The 15643-nt window shown below is 30.4% G+C and overlaps 1 protein-coding gene across 1 annotated transcript; it reads right to left on the bottom strand.

Moving 5' to 3' along the window:
• Positions 1–4361: 4361 nt before the first annotated feature.
• On the bottom strand, positions 4362–15406 carry LOC132735416 (uncharacterized; the record flags this gene model as incomplete). Its single annotated transcript, XM_060722359.1, has 5 exons — positions 4362–5004; positions 5567–5677; positions 12630–13049; positions 14405–14487; positions 15307–15406. Coding segments are annotated over 5 exons (738 nt in total), but the record flags the coding sequence as incomplete, so codon positions are not given.
• Between the last annotated feature and the right edge of the window lie 237 nt (positions 15407–15643).

Raw genomic sequence — 15643 nt, 5'->3', positions numbered from 1 at the left:
CACCTGAATCGCTTTTTTTTGTAGTTAGGTGGTCTTTTTAACATTCATTTCAATGTATTCGGCAGATATATCATACTGAATTAACAAATTAAGTGAAACATTTCTAGCGTTCAGCCTTTCTTTTGGCCTTTTGAAGCTAAACAAAACTTAAAAAAAAACTATAAATGAATTTAGTGTAAGCAGAATGGTGAGTGTAAAGATACTATCCAATTACAATTGTGTTATGTCGAAAAGTTTTAAAATACTTGAATTTCTGTTTTAAGTGTTGTTTTAACGGGAACTTTATACAGATCTTTTTGTAGTGTAAAGAAGCCAGCATTGCATATGCACAAAAACGAATGAAAATTATTAATTTCCATACCACTGCACACAAATAAATGAATAAATCTTATATAACTTATTGCACATTTTATTAGAACATCTTTCTTCAATTTTGACAACAAATGGAGAGTATCTAACAATGGTAAAAAAGAAGGCATTATCACAATTTCATTAACAAAGGGACATAGCTAACACAATCAAACAATACACAGCCTTTCATCATCTTATACACAATAATCATATATAAATTATATATATCTCATCTCTGTCACTGTTCAAACACCATAATGTCATGGTGAAACAGTAACATCTCAAGATAAATCCTTAAAAACAAATTAAAAATGTCCTCAAAATCTTTGATACATATTCAAATTTTCAATGTAACAGTTTTTTGAGCAGAAAATATGATACCATGATAACCTACTTAAAAATATTGAAAGATATCAAAAATTAATTTCTAAAACAAAATACTATTAAATAACAAGATGCACTTGAAATGTCATGTAATTATACATTCAAGAGGAACAAGCCTGGCCAGAAACTTGTTTTCATCATTCTGGTACATCTTGCAGTATACATGTACTTTAACTTAGTAATAAATTCTGAATGGTCTATGTATGTATAATATGTAGTATATTGTGTTCTATCACAGAATTCTCTGAAAAATTGTGCCTGGTCATTTCAAAATTCATTCGTGAATAAACTGAATTGATGATTGGATGTACTTTTTAATGAATCTAAAAAAACTATATTTTCTTTTCCAATCGACCATTAATGAATTATTTAATATAGACGAGTTACCATTAAGGGCGATTCATACATAATAAGAGAAGCGAATTAATATGAATTCATCTATAAATCAAAAATTAAAATGAATATTGTTTATTTTGTTATTATGTTGTATATTATATATTGTTATTTAACCAAAATTGTAAGTTATGTCCAGATGTCCAGTAATATCTACACTAGTATTCGTTAAAACAACACATCTTTTACACATAAGAAATAGGAAATAGTAAAACGTACATTAACCTATTACATGTATTTGATAGGTTTGGCTGGAATCCAGCCAGTGTATTTCAGTCCAATAGGGTTTTCTTGTTAATTCACCAATGATGAAACTAAAAAAGATTAACAAGTAAATCTATGAAGGAAAACTTAAACAAGAAACTATTAAGTAAACTAATTACTTATAGTGAATACATATCTTATGAAATAAACATGTAACTTTCCATCGCATTCAAATGTAAACAAACAGTTGTACGTTTGCAGTTGAAGCATTGTTTTGAACATATACATTTTAACACAGTAACCATCGTTCTTCTACCTTCAAATAACATATTACATTTTAAACAACACCAGACAAATTTGGATAACAAAACTAAAGCATAAACAATGTATTAAAAAGGTCTTAATGAAACACATGTTCCCACCTTTTCGACATGAAGTTCGTATTTCTTACCGTTTAGATCGTTTGGGCCTATCTTTGTTGAAAACAACATAACGTGGTTATTTAGTATACAATTTGTATGGCTAGTGTTACCAACGTGATTAAAATTAAACAAACAAGAAGATACATTAATTTTACAGTAAGTCCATAATAAAGTTTACACATATCAGCATAATTAATATCAATTGGAATTCATTTATTAATTGCTAATTTTCACACCTGTTCTTTATTTGATTATAATTGTACATACCAAATAAAAAATGATTATGATTGTCAACAATCAAAATAATTGTTAAAGAATTGTCAAATAAGAAAGTTAAACAGTACATTTTATAATTTGGTTTGATAGTTGTTTTTATACCTCAACTAGAATACACAAATTATTGTAGTGTTGTTGCTCTTTTGTCAGTATTCAACTTACTTCTATTAGAAATGTAACATCAACATTTTATTCAAGATTATTAACCTCAAGTCAGATAGATAAAGAAGAACATTCAACAAGACATAAAAATACAAAATCCTGACATCACCATATACATGTACAGTATGTTTAAGAGTTTTACAACGTTTTCATTTATCATTTTAAGTTTGTGTATTACACTTGCCTTGCTTAAAAAGTTACATATTCCTTAGCCTTAATCCTAACAAGAGCCACCACCGGGCGGGGGCAACGCTCGACTTTTTACTTTTTCTAAACGCAAACATAGAAAGGTTTGAACATATATTGATGTTTCCTTTTTATAAATTTAGTTGGTCTGTCTTGTCACATTAGTTTTGTTTATATATTTTGTATATATATGAATAGAAACATTAAGCATATTTCTAAAATTAGCAAAAGTACGCAATTTCTAAAAATAGCAACAATGACGCAATTTCTAAAAATAGAAACAATGACGCAATTACTAAAAATAGCAACAATGACGCAACTTCTAAAAATAGAAAAAATGACGCAATTTCTAAAAATAGGAAAAAATGACGCAATTTCTAAAAATAGCAACAATGACGCAATTTTTAAAAATAGAAAAAAATGACGCACTTTCTAAAAATAGAACAAAAATAACGCAATTTCTAAAAATAGCAACAATGACGCAATTTCTAAAAATAGAAAAAAATGACGCAATTTCTAAAAATAGAAAAAAATGACGCAATTTCTAAAAATAGAAAAACATGACGCAATTTCTAAAAATAGAAAAAAATGACGCAATTTCTAAAAATAGAACAAAAATGACGCAATTTCTAAAAATAGAAAAACATGACGCAATTAAAATAGAAAAACATGACGCAATTTCTAAAAATAGAAAAACATGACGCAATTTCTAAAAATAGAAAAAATGACGTAATTTCTAAAAATAGAAAAAAATGACGCAATTACAAAAAAATAGAAAAAAATGACGCAATTACTAAAAATAGCAACAATGACGCAATTTCTAAAAATAGAAAAAAATGACGCAATTTCTAAAAATTGAACAAAAATGACACAATTTCTAAAAATAGAAAAAAATGACGCAATTACTAAAAATAGCAACAATATATTTGATATATATATATATATATATATATATATATATATACCTGCATATATGTATATACACACACACATTTATAAATATATATTTATATAAAATACATATACTATACATACACACACACCGATAAATGCATATATATATATATATATATATATATATATATATATATATATATATATATACATGCATATATATATATATATTTATATGTATATATATACACACACACATTTATATATATATATTTATATATAATACATATACTATACATACACACACACCGATAAATGCACAATCTGAGAAAATTCAGTAATATAACCTTCAAGGTCAAGGTCATTAAAGAGCCCAAGCAAATTTGGGTTTGATAAACAACAAGGTCTGGTCCTTAAGAAGGTACTGTTATAATATGAAGTTTATCCCTTCAAAAATAGCAAAGTTACAGTCAGTTACTGCCAAAACAATGAAAATTTCAATAATTTGACCTTCAAAGGCAATGTCATTAATGAGTGAAAGTCAAAGTCTTTCGGTATATATTTAACAGTTATCTTTGAAGATTATTATGGTCAAGTTTGAAGACAATCCATTCAAAAATAACAAAGTTACAGCCAATAATAGCCAAAAAATGAAAATTTCAATAATTTGACCTTCAAAGTCAAGGTCATTGATGAGTGAATGTCAAGGTCTGACTGGTTATTTTTAAGGGATATCCTTGAAGATTATTATGTTCAAGTTTGAAGACAATCCATTCAAAAATAACAAAGTAACAGCCAATAACAGCATGAACAAGCAAAAATTGGACTTTTAACCTTGAAGGTCAAGGTCATTTATGGATGAAGGTCAAGGTTAGTGTGGTCTACTGAAAGGTCTTGTCCCAAGGGTTGTTGTGGCCAAGTATGAAGACAATACACCAAGAAATAAAAAAGTTATGATCCAGGTACAAGTTTTCGGACGGCAACGGCAACGGCAACGGAGACGGCAACGGCATCGGCAACGCCGACCTGACTATAACAATACCTCTACTTTTTTTTTCAAAAAAAAAAGTCGAGCTAATAAAAGAGAGTTCAATATAAAACTTCTTAATTTATTCTAACAGTCTGACTCAACTCCTGGCATTTGTATTTGTCGCCCAAAGTTATTTGAACGCAGACCAATACACCTTTCCGATATATTTGTTACAATCTTTTAATCCAAACTTTGAAAAGGTTTACAATACATTAATTTATAAATACTATGTCAAAAAGCATTACATGTATTCTCTATTGACATACAGTACAGATTCAACGCTTTTACAATTTTTGTATTAAAACTGAAATAAAATTCATAATGTATTTAACAAAGTAACAAGAGGTGCTACTAAAGCTAGTGAATGCACGAATTATCTAGTTCAATAGGCCATATCTCAGAATTTAACAATAAAAAGAGTAAATGTACTCAAGAATGTCTATTAATATTTTTAGTATTTTACTGAAACTTATCGACCAACAGTCAAACGTTTGTAATCATTGTATTATTAGGTAATATTTCTTTTAACTATGTACATAAAAGTAAAGCATGAAAAGGTGAAAGTCTTGTCATCTCTTAATGGGGGTAGGCAGCACACGGAATGATTCGGGGTAAACATTCACTCTACATTCTCGCATTATAAATGGTTATGCAACAAGTTGACAGCTACACCGCCTGTCATTTACCAGAGAAAAGCTGCATCTGCAAGTAGAAGGAAATCAAATCTTATAGATTACAACTAATCATATATACTCCGACCATCAAGTCTTGTAAACATATGTTTCGGGGACAAACATGTTATATTTGTCTGTCAAGCCATATATGACAAAGAGAATCATTAAAAAGAGTTATCAGCCAACAAAATCTAAGTGAAATTAATGAGCCTACGAAATGTACCGAAGGCCCCCCGCAAGGCAATAACTACGTATTAATTGCAATACTAAACTTCTACTAGATTGATTTCCCTTTGACTATAAAAGAGCATGCACATAACAAGTATGTGTTGTACAAGAGATTATGTTTACAGCAAAACGGAATAAGAAGTCCCTTTCTCTCATAATATTTTGACGTCAATTATTTCTATTTATTTTAATAAAGTAAGCGATCCGAAAAGCATATGCAGTATTTCGGCTACAGGGAAAACATATATTCAATGTTTTTATTCAATATTGACATTTTCACCACCGTTGAAAAAGTATTGTTATCTATCACAAGATAGTTTACAGATTGTACAAAGTTTGTATTTTTGTATCAGAAGTCTTACCATACTTTCTCCTAATGCCTGAAAACTTGCTCTTCTTTGAGGTGCAGGCCCATCTGAGAGTCCTAGAGATCCAAACACACTCCCTCTGCTTCCCCTCCGACTCTCTGAGTCCTAATTTGTCAAAAATGTAAAGAAAATCACATGCATTTAATGAACGTTTTGATGGTCACAGTACAGATGCCGTAATGTATATTGGTATAACGACTACAAACAACGTTTTTGTTTCATACTAAATGGACAAATCAAATATTGGAAGGGTTAGTGTTAGTTATTGGATGATTTGGTCATAAGAAAAGGGTTCTAAAAATGTTAAACAACTATATAAAAGGAAAGGTACACGTGTACTTATCAACTACCATTATAGTTTTGAAGAGGTTCTAAATATATATACATACATGTATAAGGAATTGGAAGAAATACAATTTCAGTAAATAAGTACATGTAGCAAAGGCCATTGAGGTACAGCAGAAATAGAATTTTAAGTTTTTCAAACGTGATTGAAAATGACAGCCAGTACAAAAATGTGTGTTCTGTTAAATACAATATTGTGAAGCTAGAACATAAAAATGTTGAATCAAACCAAATCTTCAATCTTTTCTTTTCAGTGCACTCCCTACATCAAAATCACTGTTAGTTTACATGAACATACATTATAATAAAATGAACTATATTTAAAGATAATTATGATAATGATTTTGAACAGTTTGAAAACAGTTTCTAGCATTTATAAAGACAGGCAACCAACGGGTTTTAAATGTGTTCTTTTGTTTGAAAAAAAATCCAACGCAATAAAAAACAAAAACGTTTCCCGATAATGTATGACAATCTAGAGAATAAGCTGAATGACAAAGTGCCCGCATTTCAATTACAAGTTAATAACCTGTTCCAAGAAAGATAAAGGTTAACTTACAGGGAAGTAAACAAACCCTCGTATGCTTATAGGAAATAAGCCGTTTATATACAGACCATTAACGTGAAAATAAATAAATCCATGACAACAATAAAGACTAAGCAATGGTGTTAAACTTAATGATGGAACTCGTAGATTAAAGATGTAAAATAGTCTCTTCGCCAAGGACTATACACCTGACACGTTTATAAGAGACATTCCATTAAAAGCATTAAAATAGACGATAAAATGAAGACTTAAGTAAGTGTTGGCAAACTTCAATGAATATGTTCGCTATACCCTAAAGAATTTAAAGGCCTGTTGCACTTTGTGGATTTAGTTTATTGCATAACAGAATGCATATTTTGTCATGTGGATATTTTGAAAATATACATCTTCTTAATATTTACTGCAGATTAAAATAGTTTTGTTCACTCTTCAATACATATTAATGCATACTTCTTAATCTAAACACAATTTATTATTCACTCTTAACTGTGGTCCAACATGTTTGTAATGGTCCCTAGCAGCTTGTAAATATTGATAAATATCTAGTTAGAAAGATGGAATAATGCTCCCTACAGCAGGGTACCGATCCTTTAAAGAGTGAAGGAATCTGACAGAGTGAGAAGTCTAGTATCATCATTTTTTTAACCATTTAATAAATGCATAGATTGGTTTCTTTGCTCCTGTACTTTGCGTGTGCAATACTTACAGGTAAACATAGAAAATTAGCATTGAATGCTTGAATTAATAATTGCAGGTTACAATAATGATAAAAACTGTTTTATAATAAATGATAAGATAAACTTCATGTTATTTAAAGATATATCAAAATGTATAATATTATACATAAGGTTATCTTGTGCTAGAGGCATACCAGTATCATCATCAATGAACAAGGTCATTCATAACAAGTCTGCAACACATTCCTTTTCTCGATGCTATATAATAGTTACAGCTTCTTATTTTAGTTTTTATACCCTTTATTTACTTTTATTTGAATTAGAAATACGTTATGTTTATGTTCTTAGTTTAGAGATAGGTCAGAAATAAACATTCAAGAACCTAATGCACGATAGACAAATACAAAATCATTTCTTATTTCGGAGTATCAAACTTGCAGATTTTATAGCGAAGCAGGAAGGCTCTAAAAGCCCTCAATTAGAGAAACAAATAAGCAGGGCTTGGAAATAAGCTTTACAAAGACCAATTGCAAAAGCAATTTTCAAACTTAGAAAATAGCTTCGGCGGCTTACTAGTATATTGCTATATATAGAGATACTAAAATATAAAGTTGGACAGTTCTTAGAGAGACAAATTAAAGTGTATTTCTAAATGATCAGAAATAAGTAATGAGAAATTGCACAGAGACAAATTTCTTAATGACTAAAGAGAAAGGACAAATAATTGAAATTAAATAGCACTTTCACGAGAAACATTTCAAAAGGTTATAAAAAAGAGTTATATATACTATGAAGAAGACATACTAGAATACGTAAATAAGGGTTAGAATACTGTTGTTTTAACTATTTTGTAACAATAAAATAAAAAACATGTCATCCTGAAAAATCAAAAAGATCATTTAAAATGTGTTAAATTAGCAGAAGGCAAGCATTAAATGAAACCTCTGTTTGTAGGAAAAACAGGACCTACAAGGCTGTTTTTAAAAAGGAGCATTTCTATAAGCTAGGAAAACTTCAGAAATAGCCATCCAAATCGTCTACATAAATACTATTCAAAACCTTATTTCACGTGTCCAAATCTTCATTTTTCGTACCGTCCATAAACTGTGAAATTGTATATAAAGCTAGTTTGCTTGCTTGTATATCTGGTATGTTACTACACTGATTCATATCTCGACAGTCAGTCCTTCTAAACTGACTACTTACCCGTCATTACAAGTATTTCTGGAAGAGACCGTCTATAAATTCAACTTGATTTCTGAATCACCAGTCAGAGACAAATGACCATTAGACTTAATGTCCGGAATTGTCACGGAAATATTTTGCTTCGCCCGAGGGTAGAACCAACGACCCTGCATTACATAATTTAAACTCACTAACGAAAACTTGGTAAAATGCAGAATTTACGAGGAGTTATATAAAACAAACAAAATTTTCGAAAAGAGATGATCCCTCTGAAGCAAAGAAAACCGCAAAATAACATGAACATTGCAGACTCGGTTTGATTGAGTCTTTTCATGAGAGATAATGGAAAAATGCAACATCCCTCAAATTTGTTGAAAAATAAATCCATAAAACCGTAAAAGAAATGATAGGTTCTGAAAATTGAAGAGTTCATAATATGCTGCTGACTGTTTCAAGCTTATAAACAAATAAACATTATTTCAATGCATTAACATTGATTAAAATAAGCTCAAAAGTGGTTTTGATGGTTGCCTGCAAACAAACTTGATCACAAAAATGATTCTATCTGTATAAAAACACTAAGTTTAATTTCATTATAAAATCATCAGCATTTCACCAGCTGCCATATTTATCATGTGAAAAATTATTTCAAGAAATTTGCTAAATTAATTTGCTAAATTATCTTGAAAGAATAAAGTGTGAATAAGAAACGATGATTTATAAAAACAAATACTGTGCACAAAAATACATAAAATAGTTAATGATAACAAACAACAAACGACTTCTTATTTTTCTATCACCCCACCAAGAGCTTTTCAATGCTCACGTAGGCTTTAAACATCAAATAACCATTTAATGTATTATATAAAATGTTATCTATACAGATTTAAAATGCCAGACAATTTATACACAAAGTCTACTTCAACAAAAGGATTTACGTTACATATAACACTGAAGTCCATCTGTTTTACTAATCCCAATCCTCACAAACTAATAATCTGTAAAACCGATTATTGACGCAGCAACATGTTAATGTCGAAAAATGTCAGATTTGCATTAGGTAAATTCCAAGGGATCATTAAAATGATGCATATTACTTTTAAAGCACCAATTACGCAGGAAATGTAACAAAGTGGCGCAAATGCATTTAAAATCCCATAAGGGAGATAAAACGATGTGTAAATTTGAAGTTCCAAGTTATAAAATTCTTTTATTTCATTGTAAATTTATTTTATGCTGCAATTTTATCTTGATTTTAAATTTACGTTAATGTAATTGTAAATGTTTTTAACAGTCTAATATGTGCGTAAAGACCACCTTTTTGAAAATTAAGGATGTAGATATTTTACATATTCTTGTTTGTGCATATTATTGTTTGTTTCCAATTTATACCAAATTAGAAAGTCTAAAACAGCACTACCCTCCAAACAAACATTTTCATATGTTGGAGAGATATTTGCATAAATACTATTTGCATCAATACAAAGAAAATAAAAAGAACTTAACATATACGTTCATAGCTAATAAAATTACATTGCAACAAAATGAAAAGGGACTCCACTGAGGTCTGACGTGAAACGTTTTTCGATATTTATGTTTCATTTAATGTCGGTTCGGACCAGTAACCTTTGAGCGCAATTTCAGATCATTCGCCCATACATTTTTTTACAGAATAAATCGTGCAAAATTACCCTAACACGAAAAACGTTAAAATGTTCTCTGTATATGTCTTATTATATTTGTCATATTTTTCTGTTTTAAGTTGAGCCCCAGTTGATCTTTTCATGTCCTTATAATATATGTTGTATGGTCGTTCAGTCCTAAATTGCAGTTGTGGTAGTGTTTTTTGGTTCTTTCGTTCGTAGGTAGTTCCAAAATTTAGGGTAGTTGCATGCCTTTTAAATTTGTGATTTGACGGCTTCCCTGTGACATGCTTCACAACTTCTGATCCCCTTTGAAAATTAAATAGTAATATTTAGTTTCGCCCATTTATCTCATGTAGGGCATATGCCATATTTCATTTTGAGATCATACTAAGGTTGTCATTGAATAACAGGAACTTGTAACATTGAAGATTCCATAATTACCATCGTATAAACATATATGCAGATGTTTCTAAATTCAAAATTTAACCATTTCAAATTTGAATTCTGTTTAAGCCGGTGTTAAGGGGCGTGGACGGTAGCATGTATTTACCACTACTGTCAATGGACAGGCTCAATCAAACCGAGCCTATAACATTTTCAATTTTGCCATTTAGGGCGTTGTTTAGGGACTCCCTTCTTTTTAAGACCTCAGTGGAGTTCGTTTCAAACATAATGATTTTCTTTATCATAAAAGTGGTCTTTAGTGCACGTTTGACTGTATTACGGCATTGAACACGAGAATAATAATGGTAATTGTTATACAGATCAAACACACAAACATAAATTGTAATTACAAGATGTCAAACAGATGGACTTGCAGTCAGTGATATTACTTATCAAATTACGAAGAGATTACATGGGACCATTCATTTTTTTAGAGGTTTCCATTCTGTTTTTAATTCACAGCTCCCAGTACTTGTAAAAAATAAAAATTATATTGACATAATTTTCATGTCTACAAAAACGATTCGATCTCATTTTCTATGTGATAGAAAGCCAAATCATGGCTTCTGTTTTTGCCATTATCAATGTTTACCTAAAATTTGAATAAGGATTTTACTTCTTGTTAATGTTATGCATCGTAAGTATGGCATCAAAGCAACTGGTTAAAGCTGTTATACCGAAGACTTTATCAAAGTAAACCAACATCAATACTTGATTATATATAAGCGAAATTTTATTTTCATTTTTTACTTTAGAATGTAGAGAAACGAAATAAGAGGGACCAAAATAACTTATGTTGAGGAAACATTTAAGAGACAGGATATTACCAACTGTAAATGACCCATGCTATCACTGTCTGGAAACAAATCAATCATTATGTGTATATAGAAAAATTAGACATAAAAAACCTAGTTGAACAAGACTTACGTATTTGATATTTTATGTTATTAAATAAGAGTTAATAATGACTTCAGGCCTCCTCATGCAGCAAAGAATCAGAATGGAAACCTCCGGCTTTTATATTATGGAAAAGTGATAACATATGGGTTAAACATCCATGTATCAAAATTGTGAAAATTTAAAAATTTATATTTTAAAAAGAGTGCATTACAATATATAATATAAAAATTTGTGTAAAGACAATAATAGTAATACTTTACCCGTAAGTTAAATGATTCAAATTAAAAATATCAATATAAAATCTGTCAATAATTTCTTGCAAAATTAAGGTTAATTTCAAAAGAACTTGAAGAAAAATGGAAGATTCTAATCCTGGCATATCAACCTTCAAATGGCAATAATGCTTGACAAGGATTAACGAGGTCAATAGAGAATAGGCCAAATTTCCGCAGTTAAGCAAAAGCAGGAGCAGAAAGCAAAACATATTTTATCATTTAAATATATAGTTTCATATCTGCTCGTTGATAAGTTTTCTTCTTTGAAGAATCAATCCTCTGCATAAATAAGTTTATGATTAAAAACCAGGCGTTGAAAACTCATACCGAGATTTACAAAGGAGGAAGAATAAAACATAGACCATTTCCCAGACATTATAAGCCCGGTATAATTCTAAGAAGGATATAATTATACCATGCTGTCTTTATGTGTTAAACTTCATACAATTTCTATTATTACAGGAGAAGATGCATGAAAAATAAAGAAAGAGTATGATCCAAAGTGGACAAAAGAAATATCTATTCTATGATGAAACCTAAATTTTATAAAAATTTAAGAATAAATCAACGGGATTAATCTTTTATCCTGTAGATCATATACAATGCATGATAGCCCGAAGCAGATATTTCTATATAAAGGTCAAGCCCCTGTATCATTACAGATTAATGTGATTATGCAAGAAATAAAATAGGACATATGCTACTAATACATGTAAATGTGTATGTTGTTCACATTGTAAATGAAGATATTTACTAGGTATGTTTATATAAGAGTTGATACATGAACATGTTGCTTAGCAGCTTACTTACCCTAACACCATTTACAAGCTGTGAATATAAATTTGCATACAGATCACTAAGATGTTGCAAAAAAAGGGAAAAGGGGAGTAAATATAGAAGCCAGAAAAAGCACAAGAGATTCTGAAGCAGATTCAAGACTAGGATTGGACAAGATATGGAATGACTTATCAATACATAAAATGCAAGACAAAAACAGGTGAGTTTATAACGTAGGTTGTGGCTATGGTCTAATCTTACATGTATCCAATAAGGACCAAGACTCGCCACACTGGGCCGTCTGCTTGGGCTTCCATCATACTCCTCGCCCCACCCAAGAGGCAGAATTCCTAAACTGTGTGTACTCGGTTTACGAGGCTTCTCCGTTCCTTCTCCAAATGAGGCTATAGGCAATATGCCTACACTGTGTGTGCTTGGTCTGCGTATTCTTTCGGAGGATCGGCGGGTATCGCTAGAAAACAACGAACTCCGTCGAGAATCACCAAACAAACTTACTGAAAATGAGAAAGGGCCGAGACTTTGTGCACTTGATCTCCTCTTCTTGTCTACAGTATCTTCAGATGTTAAACTTATAACTGGTGGTGATGAAGTCTGGGGCGGGGCTAAACTGTGTCTTCTTTGTATTTCAGCAGGATGGGGTGGGCTTAAAGCTTGCTCATCCTGCAAATATAGAATAAACAATTCTTGAATACTTGATGATATATTCAATACCGAAAGTTCAAAAAAGTTATAACATACATTAATTCCTGAAATACCACATTATCAATGTTCAAATATGTAATCTGACAAAAACAACGGTCATACACATGTAACATACACAATCATATGGTAGGCAATTGTACTGGACAGTAAACTCAATTTTAAATGTTTGAATGTACAAATTGCAATGCTGTTTGATGATGTCCAGGATACACATCAACCAACAAAACCAGACAGACATGACCATTAGCAAGGGACCAACCAGAGCATTGAACAAAAACAGATGAGGACACATTGGTGAATCACGGACACGGAACCACCACAAACAACTATCTAACTATTTCGCCTGAAATGTAATCAATATATAACCAGATATGTCTATTTAATGTAAAATCAACTACTAAGGTTTCATTTCAGAACTTTAACGTTTTCCCAGGAAATTCAATATATTCACCTACTGATAACATTTAGTATTTCACAGAAAATATTTCATTTAACACCTTGTATAGGATTATTGCCACATATATATAAGAGAAATGAACAGTTCCGTAGTAAGCTTTTAAATACTAAAATATATACGAAAACATTACAACTACGTCAATACCATTCAGTTAAGTACAGACAATGTAATGATAACATTTTTTACAATGTGCAATTATAGTAATTGACACCATGTTGCATATCATAATGACTTTGTTATGTAATTTAACTAAAATATCTAAATCATTGTTTATAACTCATGTTGACTAGATGATGCAAGACACATAATAGGTGCTTAAAAGATGTGTACTACTTATTTAACCTATTACACATGTACATATGTATTGCTTATAACAACATGCCATCGTCGGCCACACCAAACCATTGACATTTATCAGATAACATGGGCATCAGACGATGAAGACATGCATTTTTTATAGCAACTATATTCCTTTAAATATGCGTATAACTTCCATGTATTGCCTATAATACTTGTGTTGGCTTTAAAGCCTTTCTTACTTATATGTATTGCGTAAACTACTTGTGTTCACTACAAAATGTGTATAACTTATATGTGTTAATTATAATTGCCTAAACAACTTTTGTCTGCTAAAAAGTGTGTATTACTTATATGACAACAGCGTCTACGTAAGCTTTTTAGCAAGACTGAAGAATCTAATTCTACAGCAACATTGTTGAAAATGTATCGAAAAGAAAAACTTCTAAACAATAGGAAACTTACCCAGACATAATACTTTTTTAATTCACAACATTTCTTTTATTGAATACTTAATTGAATACTAATAATAATACTTATGTGCACAAAGAAAACTTACCAAAGATCCACCAGATGCATTATGGGTAATTGATTTGGGTTTTGGAGCTGACAATTTAGGGTGAGACTCAGGTGTGGCAGGAACTGAAACAAAAAGTTTCAAATTTCAATAAACAATAGTAGAAAATTCAAATTAGATAAAACAAAAAAAATATAAATAGATTCAAGAAAACTACAAAATTAAAAGTAAATTCAAGAAAACAGGTGACTACATTATTATGCTTATAAAAAAACATTATTCACTTTTTCTATAATATCTAAACATTTAGATTTTGCAAAAGAGGAAACTAGACAAGCATTGTTATGTTACTAAGCTACAGTTAAAAAATTACTGATTATTAACTGACTTACATTCAATTTTCTTATTATTTATCCCCAAAATTGATGATAGACAATTCAAAATATGGTAGCAGGTTATGTTTCGTGTAAGGAAAACATGCAGGTTACGGAATAAGTGATACTGACAAAAGTTGACAACAGCATAATATGCTCAGCAATAAAACAAGGGCACTGTAAGATTTTGTAAACTCCATAAAGCTTCTAATCAAACAGTAAAAAGGGATCCAACATGGCCAAACTAAAAACGGTTGCAGGCATAGAGACAATGTTGGGTATAATTCAATGAAAATCCATTATAGAGATATGGTCCTTGGATAGTAACCTATGCTTATGATCTGAAACACATGTGTGATGACAATTCAAGAGTATACAGTAACATACTATATAAAATTGCACAAAAAAACCTGAACTGTTACTGATGCAAAGGGTAAATAGGACACGCCCAATATTCTTCAAAAAGGTTAAACTTGAAATCGACGTATCCCTTAAAAACAAGTATACATACAAAAGTAAACCAACTGAAACAACTGAACGATTCACTACAAACATAAAGTACATGTTTACCTTTTCTAATGGTTATTTTTACAGGCTGATGTTCTATACTACTCGTCTTGTTACTTTCCAAAATAGGAAGTGAGGAAAAGGAGTATTCTAGTAGAACAAAACAAAGTCATATATACCTCGTACATCAGTGTTCATTAGAATATTACTGCAATGACATCTTATAGAAAGGATATGTAAATGTGAATAATTTCCTTTACCTTAAAACTGTGTAGGAAGTAATACTTATATTGATTAATACCATTACGAAAATCCTTTTAAAAGTTGTCCTTTATGACTAAGAATAGAATGTCTGAATGGAAGACTGCTTTGAGCACTCTTCTTGTCCTTTTTCATAGAA

Source organism: Ruditapes philippinarum, unplaced genomic scaffold, assembly GCF_026571515.1.
Source record: "Ruditapes philippinarum isolate M1 unplaced genomic scaffold, ASM2657151v2 ctg9011_1_1_1_1, whole genome shotgun sequence".
Taxonomy (NCBI): Eukaryota; Metazoa; Mollusca; class Bivalvia; order Venerida; family Veneridae; genus Ruditapes; species Ruditapes philippinarum.
The sequence above is the reverse complement of the archived record's forward strand: the minus strand, read 5'-3'. Positions and strand labels throughout refer to the sequence as shown.